The sequence below is a fragment of the Canis lupus genome, chromosome 22, assembly GCF_003254725.2.
Source record: "Canis lupus dingo isolate Sandy chromosome 22, ASM325472v2, whole genome shotgun sequence".
NCBI lineage: Eukaryota > Metazoa > Chordata > Mammalia > Carnivora > Canidae > Canis > Canis lupus.
Genome location: NC_064264.1, coordinates 46,417,314 through 46,441,037, shown reverse-complemented (window position 1 = coordinate 46,441,037; position 23,724 = coordinate 46,417,314). Strand labels below are relative to the sequence as shown.

Here is a 23,724-nt window from a genome sequence, read left to right as displayed (position 1 = left end):
ACACCCTGGGCCAAAGGCAGGCCTCAACCACAGAGCCACCCAGGCATCCCCAGGTTTTTGTTTTTGTTTTTGTTTTTAACCTATCTTCCAGATCTGAGTGAGTTCAAGGCAATACACTAGTGGTTTAATTTAATTGTAAGTTGAAATTGCCATCAGGCCATTTCACTGCTTAGGCCATAGGGAACCACCAAAAGAAGGATTGGGTGGCTATGGTGGTTTCAAAAGACGGGCTCAGAATCTTTGATGTTTCCACCCTTCAAAAGGCAAATCTAGGTGCTCTCCCCTTGGGTGTGAATCAAAGTGACTCGTGTCTTAACAGCAAATTTCCCTCTAATCTTTACTTTCACTGCATCTCACAAATGTTGATAAGTTTGGTTTTTTATTTAGCTCCAAATTAAATTTTTCTCCTGAGATTTCTTCTTTGAGTGGTGTACTATATAGAAATATGTCGTTTAGGGGAACCTGGATGGCTCAGTGGTTGAGCATCTGCCTTCAGCTCAGGGCATGATCCTGGGTCTGAAGATCGAGTCCGCATCAGGCTCCCCAGAAGAAACCTGCTTCTCCCTCTGCCTATGTCTCTGCCTCTCTCTGTGTGTCTCTAATGAATAAATAAATAAAATCTTTAAAAAATAACTGTGTTGTTTAATCTCCAAATGTTTTGAAATTCTCCAGCTATCTTTTCTGCTATTGATTTCTAGTTTAATTCTGTCATTCTCTGAGAACGCATTTTGTATGATTTCTATTCTTTTACATTTATTAAGGTGTGTATGATGATCCAGAATGTAGTCTATCTCCCTGAATGTTCTATGTGAGTTTGAGAAGAACATGTACCCTCCTGTTTTTGGATAGAGTAGAGTTAACCGTTGAACAACACAGGTTTGAACTGTGCGTTGTCCATTGATACATTTTTTTTTTCAGTAAGTACAGGGCAGTGCTATAAATGTGTTTTCTTTTCCTTATGATATTCTTTTTTTTTTTTTTAGACCTGAGCCAAAGGCAGATGCTCAACCACTGAGGCACCCATGTGCCCCCTTATGATTTTCTTAATAATATTTTCTTTTCTCTAGCTTACTTTATTGCAAGAATACAGTGTATAGGGCAGCCCCCATGGCTCAGCGGTTTAGCACCACCTTCAGTCCAGGGTGTGATCCTGGAGACCTGAGGTCAAGTCCCATGTAGGGCTCCCTGCATGGAGCCTGCTCCTCCCTCTGCCTGTGTCTCAGCCTCTCTCTCTTTCTCTCTCTCTCTCTCTCTCATGAATAAATAAATAAAATCTTTAAAAAAATGTAGTGTATAATACATATTACATGCGAAACGTGTTAATTGACGATGTTATCGGTATCGTGTTCAGTCAACAGTGGCTGATCAGTAGTTAAGTTTTGGGGGAGTTAAAAGTTATACATGGATTTTCAACTGTGTGTGTGTGGGTTGACACCCCTAATCTCCGCATTGTTCAAAAGTCAACTGTACATACATGCCAAGGATTGTTATGTCTTTTTGGAACATTAATCCCTTCATCATTATGCTGTACCCCTCAATCTCTGATCATCTTCCTTGTTCTGAAGTCTGGTTTGTCTGAAACTAATATAGCTGCTCTTCATTTCTTTTGATTGGTATTAGCACTGGTGTATCTTTTTTCTATCCCTTTACTTTTAACCTATCTAAGTCTTTATGTCTGAACTGAAGACAACAAGCTGGGGCTTGTTTTTTGTTTTTTGAATTTTTTAAATCCAAGTTCTGTCTGATTAAAAACAACCTCTATCTGTTATCTATTTATTTGTTTATTTATTTATGTATTTATTTATTTATTTATTTATTTATTTCTTTTAAAGCTTTTATTCATTTGAGAAAGAGAGAGAGAGTATGAGGAGAGAGAGGGGCAGAGGGAGAAGCTGCTGAGCAGAGACTGGACATGGGGCTCCATTCCAGGACCCTGAGATCATGACCTGAGCTAAAGGCAGACATTTAACCAACTGAGCCACCCAGGTGCCCCAGTCTGTCTTTTAAGTGGTTTATTTATGCCACTCACATTTAAAATGATTATTGATATAATTGGGTTACTATCTTACATGTTTATAACTGTTTTCTATTCATTGTACGTATTCTTTGAGAGAGTGGGAATAGGGGAGGAGCAGAGGGGGAGGTAATGGGAGGCGGAAAGAATCTCAAGCAGACTGTGCTGGGTATGGAGCCAGACATGGGGCTCCATCCTACAACCCCAAGATCATGACCTGAGCTGGAACTAAGAGTTGAATGTTGACTGAAGTGAAGTTGGTGCTTCACTGACTGATCCAGGCGCCCCTAAGATTTTACTTTTTGAGTAATCTTTACACCCAACATGGGGCTAGAACTCACAACCCCAAGATCAAGAGTCACATACTCTACCAAGACAGCCAGTCAGGTGCCCCTGAGTTGAGCATTTTATACCATTCTGTTTAACTTATCTCTTAGCATGTTAGTAATACTTTTAAACTTCTTTAATGCTTGCCCTAGAGTTTGCAATATATATTTATAACTGCCTGCCAGCAACATATTTTAAGTTATTCAAAAGAAGCTAAGGCTGCAAAACCAGGTTTGAATTCAGAATTCTTGTATTCTCAGTGAAGGTCCCAGGGCAGCAACTCTTCCCATCCAGCATTATCCCAGCTAGTGAGGGGACTTGTTTTTTTTTTTTTTTTTCAGTGAGGGGACTTGTGTGCATAGGTGTGTACCTTCCAACCCATATGTCTACACTATTTAGTACTTCTAAATAACTTTATTAGAAGTTCTAAAATGGTTAGGCCATCCCATATGCCTAGTCATAAGCAGCACAGTCCTTTGAGAAGATAGATATGGGGAAGCAGCCCATATAGCTCTGGAAGTTGGCATGGCTGTTTATGTAGGAAATTCTAGGCTTCCATGTAGCTGGAACATGGTCTTGAATGAGAAAACACAGATTCTGAGTTTAGCTCCTGGGACTTCTGTAAACAGCCACACTTGGGTGAAAGTTCTCTTGCCTATGTGTAAAGGTAGTATGGACCCAGATACTCATCTGACTCACCTTCACATAGTTTAGGCTTGCTACTCAATTTTCCAAAAGTAAATAATATTGCGTACTATATATAGTTCATGAAATATGGTTAATATATGTATATATAGTGTGTATGTACGTACATATATATATATAATGTACTATATATAGTGTGTGTATACGTATATAGTGTGTAAACTATAAGGGGAAAGTAATGACTTAATCCCAGAGTTAGGGAAATTGTTAAATAGGAAGATGGAGAGGGATGTGATGGTGGGGTGCATAGAGAGGGCCTTTGAAAATGCTCAGAATGTTTAATTTCTTTTTTTTTTAAGATTTTATTTATTTATTCATGAGACACACACACACACACATACACACACACACAGAGGCAGAGTCACAGGCATCGGGAGAAGCAGGCTCCATGCAGGGAGCATGCTCCATGCAGGGAGCCAGATGTGGGACTCGATCCCAGGACTCCAGGATTACACCCTGGGCCAAAGGCAGGCGCTAAACCGCTGAGCCACCCAGGGATCCCCGGAATGTTTAATTTCTTAACCGGGGTGATGGATACACATGTGTTCATTCTATTAATCTTCAAATTGTACGTATACATTTTATAGACTCTTGATACTATATATATATAATATTATAATTATAACTGAAAGACATTGGCCAGGTGATCAAAATAAGGACATAAATTACATGTATTGTCTGATTCAATACCTTTTAATTATTTTGCTTCATAGTCCTGCTTTGGATACCTAATCTTGGTTTTACTCTTGTGAGGCCTGATTATGTTTAATAATTTTAATAATAAATTGATGTTAATCACCACCCCCACCTGCCTGCCTCAATGCAATTTTCATTTTCTCACATTTGCTCATTTCAAACAAGAGAAATAGAAACAAAAATCTGAAATAAATTCAGCCACAACATTTTTGTTTACTTACTATAATGATCAATATTCACCAATATTTTATTTCCCTTTTTTAGGATCATTTCTATCTTCAAAAAAATACTTATCTGAGCATTTACTATGTGCTCAATGTGCTAGAATAATTGAAGTTCTCATTGTCTACTGGAGGAGAAAGATACCTAGTTTCTTTAAAAAATATTTTTTTTTGTTTAAAGATTTTATTTATTTATTCATGAGACACGCACAGAGAGAGAGAGAGAGAGAGAGAGAGAGAGAGAGGCAGAGACTCAGGCTGAGGGAGAAGCAGGGTCCATGCAGGGAGCCCAATGTGGGACTCGATCTTGGGACTCCAGGATCACGCACTGGGCCGAAGGCAGGTGCCAAACCGCTGAACCACCCAGGGATCCCTCTTTTTTAATTTTTTTAAAAATATTTTATTTATTTATTAATTTGAGAGAGTAAGAGAGCACACAAGCAGGGCGTGGGGGGGTGGGGCAGAGGGAAGAGGAAGAACTAGGCTCCCCATTGAGCAGGGAGCCTGACACAGGGCTGGATCACAGACCCTGTGATCATGACCTGAGCCAAAGGCAGATGCTTAACCCACTAAGCTACCCAGGTACCCCTAAATAGTTTCTTAAAATTGAATTATTTAATTATCACAGCCACTCCCTGCTGGGCTGTGCTAATTGGTGTAAGAGATCTGAAAGAATCAAGAATGCATGATTGCTGCTGTGCCATGCCAAAGCCAACTGGTTCACTTTATTTCTTCCAACTCTACAAAAATGGGGTAATGTACTGACAGTGGGGAATAGATGATACAAGTAACTCAAATAGTATATCATCAAATAATGTTAAGCAATTATCCTACACACACACACACCAGAAAGGGCTACAGAGTATAGACTTTGCAAAGCAATGGCTTTTCTACTTCATTTAATACCTGAAAAATCTACCTAGAGATGTCTTCCTATTCTACTTTAAAGGATTCTTATGGATCTTGGATTCACTTTCAAACTTAAGTATTTTAAAATTCAACAAATTTTAAAATCTCACCAAGGCTGTCCTAGACCTAATGATTTCAAAGTAAAAACTAAAGAAAAGAATTCACATGAATGCTTATTAAATTATTACTATGTTTGAAGCCTTGTGCTAAGTAAAGTATGGTACAAAGTTGATTTGGTCAGGGAGAAGCACAAGGAAAAGCATTTTTATGGTACCAGGTTACCTTCCAGCAAAGATTCTGTAGTTACTCCTTAATGAGTGAAGAACAATTTGTGCTACAGCAGACACTAACATTTTGCGATGCACTCAAATTCCTCCATCTGGATCGATCTCATGGTTGTAAAAAAATGCTATATGCATACTTTCTGGATTACTCCTTATTTTAAAATACCGAATTTTGCCCAATTGTCAGACCAAGTGTTCCAATTTCAGGTTAAAAATACAGTCACACTACTCTTGTCCTACGACATCTCCTCTCCCACTGCCAAACTTTCCACCAACAGAGAGCCTTGCTTTGCGTCCTAAAGTGGACATCACCGGAAGAGATGCGGACATTTAGATGGGTCTAATCCTCGTGGGCTTGCTCGAAGAGTGCCTAATCCCGTTTCCCACGTTAGTCGAGTCTAAAGCCGAGCTGCCTTAGATGGCCTGTTCGAGGTTCCTTGCATCTTGCATCTGCAGGCTTCAGCGATTAAAATGCATCTCTTCTTGGGGGAGATTTCACACGAAGCACCTACACAGTAAATCAGCCAGCTGAAGGCCGGGCCAGCCGCAGGGCTGGAGAGAATCTGGTTTCTCTTTGAAAAGCCTTCCCGGGGAGATCATCCCCCGCCAGCAACAGAGCGCTCGCCGGCACCACGTGTCTGCGCCCACAGCCGGATTGGCGGAGCGCATTTTAGCGCTGCGGTGTAGACGCGCACGGTCCCGCCCAGCTGCCAGAGGAGCCGGGACGCGGAGAGGAGAGGCCGGAGGGAGACCGCAGAGGGGAGGGGGCGGGAGGGGGGTGGGGGACCCGAGGAGCCCCGGCCGGGAGTCTGCGAGGGCCCGAACGGCGCCAGGCCCGCCGCGCCACGACTTGCCCAAACCAGACAGGCTGCATTCTGCGCCCTGGAGGACGGAGCCGGCCCGCCGCTGCCGCTGCCGCTGCCGCTGCCGCTGCCGCCCTGCCGCCCCGCGGCCTCCGTGGGCCCCGCCTTGAGCCAGCGGCGCCTCTGGGGTCTGGTCCCCAGCGCCGCCCCCGCCCGCCCCCGTCCGCCCGCAGCGTCCGGCACCCGCCCCGGAGCGCGCAGCTGGGGTGAGCCGAGGCCCGGGCTGCGCCGGGAGCCCCTGGGAGCCTACCGGGCCCCGCAGACCTCGGGGTGATGCTGCCGCCCGCGCGCCCCGCTCCCCCTCGCCCCCGCGCCCCGCTCCCCCTCGCCCGCTCCCCCGCGCCCCCGCGGCGCCCAGCCTTCCCCGGAGCCCCGGAGCCCGGGAGCCCGGCCTTTGTCCCCGCAGCGAGCCCGCGGCCCGAGGCGCCGCGCCGCAGCCCAGCCCCGGGATGGGGGGCGGAGGGGCCGCGAAAACGTGCCCCTTCTTTCTTCTTTCCTGTTCCGGCCATCTTGGGGCCGAGACCCGAGCGCGGGGCGCGGGGGGCAGGCAGCGCGGCTCGGTGCGCCCAGGTGGCGGCGGCGACCCCAGCCAGCCCCGCCCGCGCCGCCTCCGACCGCCGCGGGGGCGCGCGGGGAGCCCCAGCTCGGCCCCGGGCCTGGGCCCACGGCCCCGGGCAGCCCCGAACCCGCCAGAGGCGCAGAAAATAGGAGGGATACGGCCTGGGAGCTGACCTACGCCCAGTTCATTCAGTCATTCTTTACCCACGTGTCCCTTTGGCAGATTCTCAGCCCTCCCTGCCTGTCCTTTGCTAGGTGCTGAGGACACATAACGGCGAGCAAGAGGAGCCCGGCCCTTGTTCCCGCGGACCCCGCAGCCCAGTGGATGGAGCCCACCGTCCGCAGACCTGCCAGGTCGGTATCCTCACGGCCTCCAAACAGGTTGGGAAGCCGGGGCATGCGCGGACATAACCTGCCCTGGGTCAAGCAGCGAGTAAATGGCAGAATCAAACTTTGAACCTAGGTCTGTAAGTCTTTATGCCAGCGGCAGTGAACCGTTAATGGTTCTTTTTTTTCCCCCAAAGGCCCATTACAAGCGATTTGGATGTACAGTTTGTATGAAGTCCTATGAAGTGCATGCTCCATTTCCTGGATGTTTATATATGGGTTTATTTCTAGTTCACGGTATCTGGAAAGTGCTAAAAATATTGATATTACAACTTTGCTCTAAGTTACTCTGAATTGTATTTTCCTTTCTTCTATTCACATATATGGCTGTTAGGAAAGAAAACAAAATTCCTGAGGGTTGTTCCAAGCAGGGAATCCCCGGTGGATTGACGAATGTGTGTGGCTTTTCTTCAGCTCACTGATCTCTGTGGTAGCTACGGGCACCCAAAAAACCCCCAAGAATGAAAGGCCTGTGATCCGCAAGTTGCTGCTAGAGATATTTTAGCCTCTCCAGATAACAATGCAGCTGCCACACAAGTTTGTAAGGTAAATAACAGGGCCTGCTAAAGCTTAATGGTACAAAGCTGATTAAAGTTCTCCATTTAAACTTTTTTTTAAGTTCACATTTTGAAAATGTATCCTTTTGGAAAGACAAGCGAAGTACTAATATCTAGGGAAGTTGCTTGATTTGTGTATCTTTTTTTTTTTTTAAGATTGTATTTATTTATTCATAGAGACAGAGAGAGAGAGGGGCGGGGGGTGGGGGTGGGCAGAGGCACAGCCAGAGGTAGAAGCAGGCTCCATGCAGGGAGCCTGATGTGGGACTCAATCCAGGGTCCCCAGGATCACACCCCAGGCTGCAGGCGGCGCTAAACCGCTGCGCCACTGGGCCTGCCCTCTATCATCAGTAGATTATATTTAGGTAGGCAACTCAGAGGAAGAAAGCATCTAAAAAAAAGTGTGTTGGGTGTAAGAAATTCAGAGAGAGAGAGAGAGAGAGAAAAAAAAGAAATTCAGAGAGCCTGCCATCAAACATAGTTAGCTACTCCACAAATTTAATATTTTAACCAATTTTGTTGACGCATAATATACAAATGCACCCTTAATTTTCGATGTACAATTCGATACATTTTTGACAATGTATATACCCAGGTAATCAACAATCAAAATACACAATAAAAAAACAAACAAAAAAACAAAATATACAATCAAAATATAGAATATTTCTGTTATACTGCAAGAGTGTTCTTGTTCTTTTGCAGCCAATTCCCCAACATCTCATGTAATTTTACATAGTTTTGCTGCGTAACTTTTTTATTTTTTTAATGTTTTTATTTTTTTTAATTTATTTATGATAGTTACACACAGAGAGAGAGAGAGAGAGGCAGAGACACAGGCAGAGGGAGAGAAGCAGGCTCCCTGCACCGGGAGCCTCACGTGGGATTCGATCCCGGGTCTCCAGGATCGTGCCCTGGGCCAAAGGCAGGCGCCAAACCGCCGCGCCACCCAGGGATCCCCCTGCTTGACGTTTTTTTAAGTTGCGTATAAAAGATGAGGATCATAGGCATTTCTCATCTCCACACCGAGGGGGACAGGAGTGAATAACCAGAGGCTGGCGGCTGGGACCAGGAGTGCCCCGGGGTTGGGGTTCCCCAAGGGGCATCGTGGAGCGTCAGCCCCAGAGCCGGAGCCAGGGAGGGGAGTGGCCCGGGGTGCCCTCTCGGGAGGACGCGCTCGCCCACGGGTCTCCTCCGGTCCCGCAGGGCCCCGGGCGCACGCTGACGGCCCTGGGGGCAGGCGCGCCCTCCGCTCCCGGCCCCGCAGCGGCGCTGCCATAGCAACGGCCTGGCCGCCGCCGCCGCCGCCGCCGCCCGAGACCCGGCCACCTCCCGCTCCCGAGGGGTGGGGCGGCGGCGGCCCGGGAGGCGGCCCGGCCCGCCCCCTCCTCGGAGGCCAGCGGAGGCGGCGGATTTTCTCCCAAGCATGGTAAGGGCGGGGAGGTGGCGCTGCCCGGGGGACGCGGGGCGGGGGGCGGCCCCCCTCGCCAGCCCCGGCCGCGGCGGCCCCCCTCCGCATCCCCACGCCGTCCGCTCCCCGCAGCCCTTCCAGAAGCACGTCTACTACCCGCTGGCCGGCTGCCCCGAGGGCCCCGGCGCCCCCGCAGCCGCCGCGATGGCCTGTGCCCCCCACCGCGCGGCGTCGGGCCCCCTGCCCTGCTTCCAGTTCCGGCCTCGGCTGGAGAGCGTGGACTGGCGGCGGCTGAGCGCCATCGACGTGGACAAGGTGGCGGGGGCCGTGGACGTGCTGACGCTGCAGGAGAACATCATGAACATCACCTTCTGCAAGCTGGAGGACGAGAAGTGCGCCCACTGCCAGTCGGGGGTGGACCCGGTGCTGCTGAAGCTCATCCGCCTGGCGCAGCTCACCATCGAGTACCTGCTGCACTCGCAGGAGTTCCTCACCTCGCAGCTGCACCACCTGGAGGAGCGCCTGCGCCTGAGCCTGGAGGAGGGTGAGCAGAGCAGGACGCTCCTCAGCAAGCAGGCCGGGGAGATTAAGTTACTCAAGGAAGAGTGTAAACGCAGGAAGAAGATGATCTCCACCCAGCAGCTGATGATCGAGGCCAAAGCCAGCTACTACCAGGTGGGACACTGCCTTGTGATTCCAATTCATAACCCAGTGAAACTCTCCATCCCCACCGGCCAGGATGTTGAGAATCCCTTTCCCAGATCACTGCTTCCTCCCACCCCATTTCTCAGTAGTTAAGCGGAGCGGTGATTGTAACCAACAAGCGACATGGTTCATTACCTTCCATAGACGACCGTAGGATTAATAATGAAACAACCTCCGCAGTGTTGTTTTAAAGCCATCTACATGCAGGTTGTTTAAGAAACTGCGTCCTAATCGATATAATGAGGAATAAACCATGTACAAATTGCTGTTGAGGTCTGCACCCCCCCCCTTGATCTGGTATGACTAAATTTGTGGGGGTTTTATTTCAAAATATTTTCAGACTTACAGAAAAGTTGTAAGAATAGCGCAAAGAACTTCATAAACCCCTCACCCAGATTCTCCAGTTATTAACATTTACCACAGTTGCTTTGTTTACTCAGTCTCTATGTACATACTATTGTTTTTTGAACCATTCAACAGTGAGTTTCCGGCTCCTGACCATTTCAATGTGTATATCTCCTGAGTACAAAAACACTGACTAATGATATTAGTGATAAAGAACGACAGTGTGTGTGTGTTTTTTTTTTTTTTAAGATTTTGTTTATTTATTCATGAGAGACACAGAAAGAGAGAGAGAAAGGCAGAGACACAGGCAGAGGGAGAAGCAGGCTCCCTGCAGGGAGCCCGACATGGGCCTGGATCCCAGGTCTCCAGGATTACACCCTGGGCCAAAGGCGGTGCTAAACCACTAAGCCACCTGGGCTGCCCCCAACAGTGTGTTTTAATTGAACAGGTTATATTTAAAATATATTTTATTAGTAAAACAACAGTATTTAAAGAAGTAAAACCTCTTGCTTTTCTGCTCTTAATCACTACTATGGGTTAGACATTGAGCTCAAGATAAATATTGTAATTTTTGGGTATAACAGAAATCAGTGTACTTATTTTTTTTTTTTTTTATCAATTAGGTGGAGGAATCGCAAAGGGTATCAACAATGTTGGATAAAGATATCAAAGTAAACAACAGGCTGATGAGATTGATTTTATTTCCTTATATTGTAGTCCCTTTGGCCAAAGAAGAGTTAAAAGACCTCAGGGAATGGGATGCCTGGCTGGTTCAGTCAGTAGAGCATGAACTTAGGGTTGTGACTTCGAGCTCCACAGTAGGAGTAAAGTTTATTAAAAAAAAAAAAGCTTCAGTGGACTTAGGTACTAGTGGTATGAGTGATTGCAGAGGACTGGGCTTACGCACAGATAATGGGGTGGTTCATAGTGCTTTAGGACTGACTCAAAAAAATAAATAAATAAAAATAAAATTAAAAAAAAAAAGGGGGACCGACTCAGCAGCAGGAGCCATGGGAAAAATGAACTTAAGATAGATGAACAGTTGGCAGAGAATACTGTCAGAAAGGCTTAGTGGTCAGCCTTGGGTATACAACCCTGAGGTATAATCCTCAAATGACACATGATGTTGCTCGTTGCCTATTTGTTTCATAAGTGCCATTTAGAAACTATGTACTTAAAAATAGTGCTGATAGGCGTTTTATAAATATATTTATTATACAATGAGTAGAATGGGTTCTACTTAGACATTAAAAATTGTTTAGCTTGGGGAGCCTGGATGGCTCAGTCGATTGAGCATCTGACTCTTGGTTTCCACTTGGGTCATGATCTTGCAGGTTTGTGAGATTGAGCCCTACATCAGGCTCCAGGCTCAGCAGGGAGTCTGCTTGAGATTCTCTCTCCCTGTATCCCTCCCCAATGTGCTCTCTGGCTCTCTCTTTCTCTCTCTCTCTCTAAAATAAATGAATCTTCAAAAAAAAAAAATAGTTTAGGGATGCCTGGGTGGCTCAGCGGTTGAGCATCTGCCTTTGGCTTAGGGCGTGGTCCCTGTCTGGGGATGGAGTTCCGCATCTGGCTCTTTAGAGGAGCCTGCTTCTCCCTCTCTCTATGTCTGCCTCTCTCTCTGTGTTTCTCACGAATGAATAAATAAAATCTTTTTTTAAAAAACGTTTAGCATTGGTGGTAATCGGTAAAATATTAAAACCAAAACATACAGAAATTTTATGTTTATGAACATTTTTTCATTCTTTTGGTTACCATAGAAATAGCTGTTGTAAAGATTTTCAAGTATGAATGATGTGCGTGAATAAAGATAATGGCTCAATTTTATGAAATGAGTGATACCTGCCAACTTGGCCACTCAGCAGACTCTGAATGACCAGGTGTATAGTGTGCCTAGGTGTGACCGTGAAAAAATAGAAGTGACCAGACCACTTTTTTCTATTTAGCCGAGTGTAGACACACTCTGCTGTCTTTGGTGGCTTGCCATTATGTCTTCGTGGAGTCTCTGAGCAGTGTGAGCCCTTTAGGGAGACAATTCCAGAGTTAGACTGCATGGGTTTGAATCCTAACTATTCTACTATGCAAGTCACTTAACGCCTAGACCTCCGTTTCCTCATCTGGAAAATGAGAACATTAGTAGTAGGTAACTTTTAGGACTATTCTGGGAATTCCATGAGATAATGCATGTGTGGCATAAGGAAGTCAGCAAACAGCATCTGATGTGTGCATGTTGATTTCCACAGTGGCTTCTTGGTAGTGAGCTGTGACTACCTGTGATGTATGTGAATCCTCACACCTTTCCTAGGAGCTAAATAGTGGTTGCAGTGCTGATGCTGTAAGAATCAGTGATTCAGACACGGGAAGTCAAGACTGCTGCTAAGAAAAGTTGATGCATAAGCTAGCTGGGATTCCAAGGTGTTATGATTATTTTAACTTCAGGTTCCTGTGTTTAGGGATATTCGGCCTATGATAAAATTTACAGGAAGACCCTTGATTTTGTTGAAATAGCTACTTGACTTTAGCCTACAGTCATCAATTTGTGTTTTTGTTTTTTAAAGATTGTATCTATTTGAGAGAGAGCATGGGATAGAGAGAGAGCAAGCACAAGCAGGGAAGAGGGGCAGAGGGAGAGGGCAAAGCAGGCTCCCCACTAAGCAGGGAGCCTGATGTGGAGCTCAGTCCCAGGACCCTCGGGATCACGCCCTGAGTCGAAGGCAGATGCTTAACCGACTCAGCCGCCCAGGCATCTCATGAATTTGTGTTTATTTATTTATTTTTTATTTTAATTTTTATTTATTTATGATAGTCACAGAGAGAGAGAGAGAGGCAGAGACACAGGCAGAGGGAGAAGCAGGCTCCATGCACCGGGAGCCTGACGTGGGATTCGATCCCGGGTCTCCAGGATCGCGCCCTGGGCCAAAGGCAGGCGCCAAACCGCTGCGCCACCAAGGGGTCCCTGAATTTGTGAGACCTCCAACAGCTGAGGAAATATTGTGGCCATGTGTAAAGGCAAATCTATACCAAAGATTTGGCTATCAAATTATTTTTTATATACTTTTTAAAGATTGTATTTATTTATGAAAGACATGGAGAGAGAGGCAGAGACACAGGCAGAGGGAGAGACAGTCTTTCCGCAGGGAGCCTGGTATGAGACTGGATCCTGGGACTCTGGGATCACGCCCTAAGCCGAAGGCAGACACTCAACCACTGAGCCACCCAGGCGTCCCTCCAATAATTTTTTTTAATTAAAAATTTAAAAACCCCAGTGGATCATAACAGAACTTAGACTCATTCCAAGAAGACCTTTTGTTTTCATAGCTGGAAGACTTAGATTCCTCTCCATGCTTTAGCACCATGGGCAGATTTTGGAATCTGTCAGTGAATTTCTGACCCTGGTTGCAGTTTTTTTGGGGTCTCAGAACTGGAGATGAGTGTTGGGGGAAGAAAAAGCATGCATTTTGCAGTTAGAGAGACATAGATTAAAATATGCATCTGAGGGACGCCTTGCCTTGGGTGGCTTAGTGGTTGAGCGTCTGCCTTTGGCTCAGGGCGTGAAACTGGAGTCCCAGGATCGAGTCCTGAATCGGGCTTCCTGCATGGAGCCTGCTTCTCCCTCTGCCTATGTCTCTGCCTCTGCCTCTCTCTGTGTCTCTCATGAATAAATAAATAAAATCTTTTAAAAAATTAAATAAAATATGCATCTGATAATGCTATGACCTAATTCATTCTCTGCATCCCCATCCAACCTCTGGCAACCACTGTTTTTACTGTCTGTCATTTTGCTTTTTCCAGAATGTCATATAGTTGGAATCACTCAGGATGTAGCCTTTTCAGATTGATTTCTTTTCTTTAGTAATATGCATTTAATGTTTTTCCATGTCTTTTCCTGACTTGATGGCTTCTTTCTTTTAAGTGTTGAATAATATCCCATTGTTTAGATGGACCACAGTTTATTTGTTCACCTACTGAAGAATATCTGTGTTTTAGTTGTTTGTTTTCTTTTAGTTGAGTTTTAAGAGTTTTTATATATTTTAGATAACAGCTCTTTATCAGTCATGTGTTTTGCACGTTTTCTCCCAGTCTGTGGGTGTTTTCTCGTTTTCTTCACATTGTCTTTTGCAGAAGTTCTGAATTTTAATGAAGTCCTGCTTATCAATTATTTCTTTCATGGATTGTGCCTTTCGTGTTATATCTAAAAAGGCATTACTGCAGCCATCAAGGTTTTCTTCTATGTAATTTTTTAGGAGTTTTATAGGTGTGTGATCCACTTATATTTTACATTTAGGTCTTTGATCCATTTTGAGTTAGATTTTGTGAAGGATATGAAGTCTGTATTGGCGTTCTTTTTTGCATGTGGATGTCCAGTTGTTCCAGGGCTGGACATAGTTGAAGAAACTATCTTTGTTTCGTTGTATTGTTTTTGCTTCTTTGTCAAAATTCAGGTGATGATATTTATATGGGCTTGTTTCTGGGCTCTGTCTTCTGCTCCAGTGTTTCTGTCTTTTTTTTTTTTTTTTTAAAGATTGATTGATTGACTGATTGATTCATGACAGACACACACAGAGAGAGAGAGAGGCAGAGACACAGGCAGAGGGAGAAGCAGGCTCCATGCAGGGAGCCCGACATGGGACTCAATCCCGGGTCTCCAGGATCACACCCCGGGCCGAAGGCAGCACTGAACCGCTGGGCCACTGGGGCTGTCCTGTCTGTCTGTTCTTTAGATGATACCACAGTGTCTTGACTACTATAGCTTTATGTAGTGAGTCTTAAAATTGAGAAGCATCAGTCCTCCAATTTTGCCTGTCTCCTTCAATACCATGTGGGCTATTCTGCGTCTTTTAACAAACTTTAGAATCAGTTGGTTGCTATTCACGAATCACTGCCTGGGATTTGGATTGGGATTGCATTGAATCCATAGATCAAGTTAGGGAGAATTGACATCTTGACAATATTGAGTCCTCATATCCATTAATATGGATAGTCACTTACTTAGTTCTTCTTGATTTGTTCTTCAGAACTTTGAAGCTTTCTTCACATAGATCTTTTTTTTTTTTAGATTTTATTTATTTTATTCATGAAAGACATAGAAAGAGAGGCAGAGACATAGGCAGAGGAAGAAGCAGGCTCCTTGAGGGGAGCCTGATGCGGGACTTGATTCTGGACCAGGATCTATCCTGAGCCAAAGGCAGATGCTCAACCACCGAGCCACCGAGGCATCCCTATATAGATCTTGTACATATTTTGTTGGATTCATACCTAAGAACTCATTTTTGGGGGTACTAATGTAAATGGTGGTATGTTTTGAATTTCAAATTCCACTTTTTCATTACCAGAATATAGGAAAACAATTGACTTTATAGTATATAAACCTTATATCCTGCAATTTTGCTGTACAATTATATTAGTACCAGAGGGTTTTTGTTGTCAATTCTATTTTCTATGTAGACATTAGTATCATCTACAAACAAGGAAAATTTTGTGTCTTCCTTCTCAGTCTGTATATTTGTTACTTCTTTTTCTTGCTGTAATACATTAGCAAAGACTTCCAGAGCAATGTCTGTTTCTACAAGCTTGGTTTGCCCTGTGTCTTCTCCTCTCCTATGGATCCAAGAAGAGTTGTTGATTTTTTAGTCTGTTCAGCTTTTTACTTATTGTAAGGATGGAGTGGCAATTTTCAAGCTTCTTACCTGCATATCTGGGAATGAAGTCTTTTAATTTTATTTTGGTGTTTTTGTCAAATAGAAATTTTTCATCTTTAATTTTTATTTTTAAAGATTCTATTTATTTGAGAGAGAGAATGAGAGAGTGCAGAGAGTGCACACGAGCCAGAGTTGGGGCAGAGGGGGAGAGGGAGAAGCAGGCTCCCCGTTAAGCAGGGAGCCTGATCTGGAGCTCTATCCCAGGACCCCAAGATTATGCTTAGAGCTGAAGGCAAACACTTAACTGACTAAATCACTGAGTCACCCCAGATGTTTTTCATCTTGATGCAGTCAAAATGTCAGGTTATTCTTTATGGAGTGGGAACACCTTCTTACCCTGAGCTCATAGCTTTTCTGTATTACTCAAATGGTTAAAATATCTATTTTCCATTTTTAGAAATTAAAAGTCACATATTCTAGGTTTCTTCATCCTTTCTTTTCTCCAGTGCTGTGCATAGCTCCGCACTGATACCTGAGTCACATGGGCAGTCCATTATGTACCATAAGGAAACCCAACAGTCATCAAGCAGCAGAGAAGGCTGGAAAGATAGTCAAAGATTCTGACGCATGGTCAGTTTCTTCGACAAATGAATTGCAAGGAAAAAGATGCAGGGCAATCTATAGATCTAAAAAGAGTTGAGAGACATGATGAGCAGTTGCAGGATATGGGCTTATTTGGATCCTGACTCCAAACAAAGTAAAATTTTTTTCTAAGACAGTGTGTGAAATATTGGAAACAAATAATATTTTTAATGTGTTGTTATTAAGCAATTTTCACATTTTAAAAGGTGGACTAATAATATTAGGATTGTGTTCATAGTAAGTCCTTTTAGAGATAGATTGTAACAATTGAAAATATACTAACAAATGAAAATACATAACATCCAGGGTTTAATTCAGCATGATCCAGGGACAAAGGTATAGATGAAGCAAGTTGAATTTTTGCTTAAAATTTGAATCAGTATTAAAGTGGAAAATGGAGATATTGGTAAAACTGATTATTTTTTCAGTGAAATTCATTTTAGGAGGCTAAACATTTCTAAGCATGTGGTCATTTATTATTGCTGGACTCTAGAGCAAATGCTCTGAATAAGATAGGCAAGAGCCCATGCTGTCAGGAATATGACATTCTGGAACCAGGAGGCATTGGGCAGGAGATGGTGAACAAGTGAAGTATATAAATGTGGAAAGAGTAACTGGTGAGATGTGCAATGTTGAAAATAAGACAGTGTGCCGGGACAGTGACCGGCAGGAAGACCACCCGTGAGGGTCTTTTTTTTTTTTCACCCGTGAAGGTCTTGTGGAAAACATGCCATTCCTCCCCAGTGTGGAAGATGCTTGCTGAGCAATTCCTGAATGTCAGGCAGGAGCCAAGGGGGGAAAGTCTGAGAAAGATCCAGGTGGGGCATGAGCTGATGTAGAGGAAATTGGCCTGCTTTTGGGACAGAAAGAAGACTGATGTGGCTGGAGTGTCCCAGACAAGTTGGTGACAGGCTGGGAACCTTCTGTCTAACGGGAACAGCATCGGGGTTCCTCTAGGCACCGGAATGGGCTACTTTAGGTGTCAAGAGATGGTTTTCACTGCCTTGTGCTCAGTTTGGGGAGAACACCCTGGTTTATAGTAGTCTTTTTAGTCCTGTTTTTAGTATTTCCTGGTAGGATGGTATCTTTGGGGGAAGAATTCCCAAGAGGAGGTGGTGCCTTAGGTATCCCAATTTTAATTGAACTTAGGTGAGGGGCACCTGGGTGGCTCAGGTGGTTAAGCATCTGCCTTCAGTTCAGGCCATGATCCCAGGGTCCTGGGACCAAGTCCTGCAACGTGCTCCCTGCTCAGTGGGGAGCCTGTTTCTCCATCTCCCTCTTTCCTTCCCCCCTGCTCGTGCTCACTTTTCCTCAAATAAATAAATAAATAAATAAAAATCTTTTAAAAAAATTAAACTTAGGTGGAAGGACTCATTACAGACTCATTATAGACACTTGGATTTGTTGCTGTCTCCTTTCCAGTGCCATTTTTGTGACAAGGCCTTTATGAACCAAGCTTTTCTACAAAGTCACATCCAGCGGCGCCACCCTGAAGATTCTCACCTCGGTAAGTCATGGGCTCAACTTCAAAGAGCTGTCTTCCCTTTGGTACCTTTTTCTCCTTTCAGTAAGACATAGTCCAGTGCATCTCTCGACCCTTTTAAAAGAAAGTATCATAGTTTTTGTTCATTCATTAAATAAATACTGAGCCCCTACTAGGTGCCATGCACGGCACCAGGCCGGGGAATTTGGGTGCAAGCGAACTAGACCAAGTCCTGCCCTCTGGAGTCTTATGATCTGCTAAGAGGGGCAGAGGAGACGCACTTCAACAAACAAATGAGTAGTTCTTTTCAAATGCTGGCAGAGGCTACAAAGAAAATAAAATAGGAAGAATGGGCTGGAGGTAGTCAGCAAAGGCTTCACTGAGGAAATGCTGTTGGATCAGAGATGGGAATGACGTGGAGGTCCCAGCGTGGGGAAAGTCTGGGAAGTGAATATCCCAGGCAGGGGGAGCTCTGATTGTTTGGTGGGGGTGGGCAGCACGGTGTGTTTGAGGAACGCACAGAAGGTTAGTGAGTAGAATGAACAAGGCAGTAGTGTGCAAAGCAGGGCTTTGGAGGGGAGGGGGTCGGGTCACCTGGGACCTTCGAAGGCTGGGAATATGGGCAGCTGCTGGTGGAGAGTGCGGCAATGGTGGAAGCAGGTGGAAGAATGAGGGAGGCTGCCAGAGTAGCCCAGGTGAGTGACATGGCAGTGGGATGGAGACGGTACCAGGGAAGACCAGAGAAGTGAGGATGGACAGGACGCATGACACATGGAGCTTGCAGAGGTGTAAGTCTGCACGAGAGCAAGGAGATAAAGAAAGCCAATCCTGGGTTTTTTGTCTTACACGTTTGGGTGAATGGCAGTGATAGCTCCTGAGATGGGGACCTAGGGGCAGAGGGTTTGTTTTGGTCAGGGTAAACTTGAGTCCCGATTCTGTCACTATCCAAGTGGAGGTGCAGAGGATCTGGAGGTCAAGGTAGAGGCCCAGGCTGGAGATCTAAACCCAGAAGTCCTTAGCAGAGCTGGACTGGATGAGCTCACCTAGAGAGGGGAAGACAGCCGAGAGCCAGCCCTGCGGCTCTCCCAATGCGAGGAGCAGCCAAGGGCAGTGAGAAATAGTCATGGAGGCAGAAGGGAGACCTGGGGAGTGTGTTGGCATGGAAACCAAGGGAAACAAGTGTTTCGGAAGGCAGGCAGTATCCAGTTCCCCGAATGTTCCTGAGGCACAGAGTAAGATGAGGACCGAGAATTGATTCTTGCTGTCACGATGGCTGCTGCTGACCTTGACATGACTGCTTCTGTGGGTTGGTGGGAACAAAAGCCCAAAGGGAGTGAGCTAAGCTGAGAACCAGGTGAGCAAGGGATCACATTGTACATATTTACTTAAGTACCATTTGTGGGGAAGGGCAGCAGAGACACGAGGCATTGTCTGGAGGGAAATGTGGGACCAAGGCAAAATTTTTGTTTCCTTTGATGTGGGAGATAGGAAGATGTATTTGGGTGCTGATGTGAATTAACCATGTATAGAGGGGGAAATTAAGAGAGGACAGGGGTTCAGTGCTTCTCCAGGAACCACGTTTCTTGTTATGTAAATATTCTTAATATAAACAAACAAAAAAGGCCAGGTCTTCTCAGATCAAAGCTTTCTGCAGATTGCCTACAGAACAGTAACCCACAGAAATTCTCATTACGGTTTAAATGCTTTTAGCATCTCAACAAGTGTGCTTCTCGCTTGCTTTAGCCTCCTTTTTGGGCCAGTCTGCTTCCACTCCTGCCTATTTCAGACAGATTTATTTAGGAAACAGCTAAAGCTTTGTATAAACAGTACGAACAGCCGAAAATTCCATTTGTAAATCATGGACCATTATACAATTTAGCAGTTTGTTGGAGAAATTGGGAAGATTAAATATTTTAATTAACCTACCATTCTTCAGTGTGAAACTGACCTTCTTTCTCTTCTGTTTCAGTATCTTATTCTATCTCATACTCGTTTCAGAGAGTATTTCAGACTCTGAAATGAGTATTATTTCTTCAGGTCATCTTTGAGATTCTGACTTTCTACTTTGGTTTCCATACCTTTCATGTCTACACTCACAGACACATGTATATCCATTCAGTCATGTGCACATCTTCATGTAAGTACATGTACATAAGTACCTTCTCTTTCACTTGTTGCTTCCTTTTTACAACCTTTTGGTACCTCGTTTTGGCCCTATGGACAGCTTATGGCCCCAGTTTGCATTTTGATTGCCAGCCTCTGCTTGTCTTAGCACTGATGGGGTTCTCAGAAGAGTGTGGTGGGAGCCAGAAGGTTGGTGACCATAGAAATTTCCAGTATGGTGGTACCTGCAGCAGAAACTTGCTTCCCTTCTCTCATTGAGACTGGCATCTCCAAGAGGAGCCCAGGATTATTCCTTGTCATCCTTATTGTTCCCTGAATGGGCTCTCGCACTGTCTCTGAAGGATAATCCAATACAGTGGCTGAAAGAATCTGCTACAAGTAATTCAGCGCCCCATAACACGAAGGGCTGCAAGTAATTGGCTTGTGTGGCATGAAAAAGTAATAATATCCCAAGTCAGAGCACTTTGTTTTTGTCCTATCAATGAGACTGTATCCTGTAAATTTTTAGTTAGGTTTCAGAGGAGGTGGTATTTTAATAACATATTTCTGTTGCAACAGAGTATAAGCAGAAGGCACAGACTGATAAGCTCCAGAGTGAGATTGACATGCTGAAGGAACAGCTGCAGCTCACCAAGTCTCAGCTGGAGGCTGCACAGCACGCCCATGCTGTCAGGTTCTCTAAGGTAGGCTACTGAGTTCTGAAAGGGTGGTGTGATGGGAAGGACTGGTATGAATTCCTTTGAAGGAATTCCAGTGAAGCCATCTGGTCTTGGACTTTTCTTTATTGGGAGGTGTTTGATTGGTGCTTCAATGCCCTTATTCATTATTGGTCTGTTCATTCTTTCTGTTGTTTCCATGATTCAGTCTTGGTAGGTTACATGTTTCTAGGAATTTATCCATTTCTTTGAGAGTGTCCAGTTTATTGGCATATAATTGTGCACAGTAGGCTATTAATGATCCTTGTAATTCTGTAGTATCTGTTGTAATGTGTCCTCTTTTCATTTATAATTTATTTGAGTCCTTTTTCCATTTTTGGGTGGTCTACTAAAAGTTCGTCAATTTTGTTTATCTTTTTAAAAAAAAACCCAACTCTTAGTTTTGTTCACCTTTTCTATTGTTTTTCTGTTCTCTATTTTTATTTTTCTGCTCTAATCTTTTTTTAAAAAAGATTTTATTTATTCATGAGAGACACAGAGAGAGAGGCAGAGACACAGGCAGAGGGAGAAGCAGGCTCCATGCAGGGAGCCTGATGTGGGACCTGATCCCAGGACTTCAAGATCACGCCCTGGGCCAGAGGCAGGCGCCAAACTGCTGAGCCACCCAGGGATCCCCTTTCTGCTCTAATCTTTATATTTCCTTCATCCTGCTAACTTTGAGCTTAGTTCTTTTTTTCTAGATTTTGAGGTATAAAGTTAGATTGTTTAAGATCTTTCCTTTTTTCCTAATGTTGGCATTTTTAACTATAAACTTTCCTCTTTGAACTGCTTTTACTGCATCCCATACAATTTGGTATATATGTTTCCATTTTCATTAATCCAGAGTTATTTTTTACTTCCCTTTTGATTCCTTCTTTGATCCATTGATTGTTCAGGAATGTATTGTTTAGTTTTTATGCATTTGTAAATTTTCCAATTTTCCTCCTATTACTGATTTCTACTGAGTTTTATACAATGTGGTCAGAAAAGATACTTGATATAATTTCAGTCTTCTTGAATTTAGAAAGACTTGTTTTGTGACCCTAATGTATAATCTGTCTTGGAGAATGTTCCATGTGCACTGAGAAGAATGTGCATTCTGCTGCTGTTGGATAGTATATGTCTGTTGGGTCCATTTGGTATATAGTGTTGTCCAAATCCTGTTTGTGTCAGGATGACCTATACATCATTGAGAGTAGAGTATTAAAGTCCCCTACTCTTACTGTGTTGCTGTCTTTATCTATATCTCCTTTTTGTTTTATTAGTATATACTTTACAAATTTGGGTGCTGCAATCTGGACACATAAATATTTGCAATTCCTGTATCGTCTTGATTATTGGCTTCTTTAAGATAATCTTCTTTGTCTCTTGAGATTTTTTTTTTTTTTTTTTTTTTTAGTGTAGGCATTTACAGCTATAAATTTCCCTATGACCAGTGCTTTGGCTTTCCTTTTTTTTTTCCTGGTATGTTGTGTTTTAATTTTCATTCACCTCCAAGTATTTTCTAACTTCCCTAGTGACCTTTTCTTTGGCCCCTTGGTTGCTTAAGAGTACATTGCTTAATTTTCATGTATTCATGAATTTTCCAGTTTTTCTTCTGTTATTGATTTCTGGCTTCATTCCATTGTGGTTGGGAATACACTTAGCATGATTTCAGTCTTTTAAAATTTATAGAGAATCTTTTATGACCAAACATAGGTGAATCGTTCATGTGCATTTAACAAGAATGTGTGTTCTGGTGTCGTTGGGTGCAGTGTTCTGTATGTTTGTCAGATTGAGTTTATTTACCTACTCCAGTTAGGTAAAAAACCAAAAAGTGAAGGTTATTGAGAAATCAAAGCTGATTGACTAGACCTTGAATTTAGCTTGTATAAATGTAAATTTGTGTTTTTGAGGGGTGAGGTGGGGCTACTCTATCCAAAGTGATACAATATTGCGAATGGTTCTACTGTTCAATAGACATTTTCTTTTAAAGTATGTTTACATTTTACATATTATTGCACGTCTACTATACAGGTTTATAGATCATAGAACTCTTGAGACTTTGGGCCTCTGTGTTTGTATTTTAAGAAATGTTAAGGACAAAAGGATGCTGTGTGCTGTTTTGGGTTTGGAAAAATGACTGTGGGCATTGCCATGATATGAAGTGCGATTGCAAACCTAACTGATACAAGAAATACTAGCTGCCACATTGGAGGGCAAAACTGTGTCCATTTATTTAAAATTTTGCATGTTTGCTTCATATGAGAACTTTTAAACCCATGCATTAAAATAATTTCAGGAATATGAAATGCAGAAAACAAAAGAGGAAGAATTTCTGAAGCTATTTGATAGATGGAAAGAAGAAGAAAAGGAGAAACTAGTTAGTGAAATGGAAAAAGTCAAGGAAATGTTTATGAAAGAGTTTAAAGAATTGACTTCCAAGAATTCGGCATTAGAATATGTGAGTATTAAGCCAAGAGGTCCTCATAGTATTGGTAGGGTTGTTGCCTTGAGAGGTGGTGTTAGAATGGCATGATGGCTAGTGGATCTAGAAATTACTTTATTGTGCCCAGACACCCCTCCTTCTGAGAGTTCTGAAGGAGCACAAGACATACAGAAGACAGAGCAAGTCAGCAAAAGTCGCATCTTTGAGAATGGGAGCTTTGGCCCCAAATGTGTGTCCAGAACACTTGGTACATTTGAGGGGCACCTGGCTAGCTCAGTTGTGGAACATGGGACCCTTGATCTCAGGGTTGTGAGCTCGACTCGAGCCCCACATTGGGCGTAGAGATTACTTAAAAATAAAAAAAAAAAATCTTAAAAAAAAAAAAAAAAAGACAGTTGTTATGTTTGGTACCTTTGCTCAGATCATACTAGAGGGTCTCTCTTTCCTTAGCTGGTTAGAACTTGATAGTCATAAACCATAAACCTCTCCCTGAGTTTTGAAGCTTTCAAAGTTCCAAAGGAACTTTCTGGAAAGGTTGACACAGTTCACCGATGTGGAAGCCAATCCAGAAAGACAGAAGTAAACCTTTTACCAATTCCCTTCCTGACCCCAGGCCTGGCTGATGAAGAGGACTGAACAAGCTGGATGTGGCTAACTGAGCCACCATCCCCTGTGGGAGAAACCTCGATCCATACTGCCCTGGTCACATGCATTGACAGAGACATGCCTCG

The 23,724-nt window shown here is 44.0% G+C and overlaps 1 protein-coding gene across 8 annotated transcripts in view; it reads left to right on the top strand.

The window, feature by feature from the left end:
* The first annotated feature begins 6,076 nt into the window (after positions 1 to 6,076).
* The window catches only part of DZIP1 (DAZ interacting zinc finger protein 1), a 55,141-nt gene continuing 37,493 nt past the window's right edge, over positions 6,077 to 23,724 (top strand). For 2 of the 8 annotated variants that reach the window (XM_049099398.1, XM_035704459.2), the window contains exons 1-8: positions 6,097 to 6,225; positions 6,833 to 6,931; positions 7,379 to 7,510; positions 8,728 to 8,950; positions 9,065 to 9,607; positions 17,686 to 17,770; positions 20,429 to 20,553; positions 22,847 to 23,008. In XM_049099398.1, the coding sequence (XP_048955355.1) occupies positions 8,948 to 8,950; positions 9,065 to 9,607; positions 17,686 to 17,770; positions 20,429 to 20,553; positions 22,847 to 23,008 (918 nt within the window). In that variant the 5' untranslated portion in view covers positions 6,097 to 6,225; positions 6,833 to 6,931; positions 7,379 to 7,510; positions 8,728 to 8,947. Of the gene's footprint in view, positions 6,226 to 6,832; positions 6,932 to 7,298; positions 7,511 to 8,727; positions 8,951 to 9,064; positions 9,608 to 17,685; positions 17,771 to 20,428; positions 20,554 to 22,846; positions 23,009 to 23,724 lie in introns of all 8 variants that reach the window. The other 6 variants (XM_049099397.1, XM_049099393.1, XM_049099394.1 and 3 more) reach the window with 6 other exon arrangements.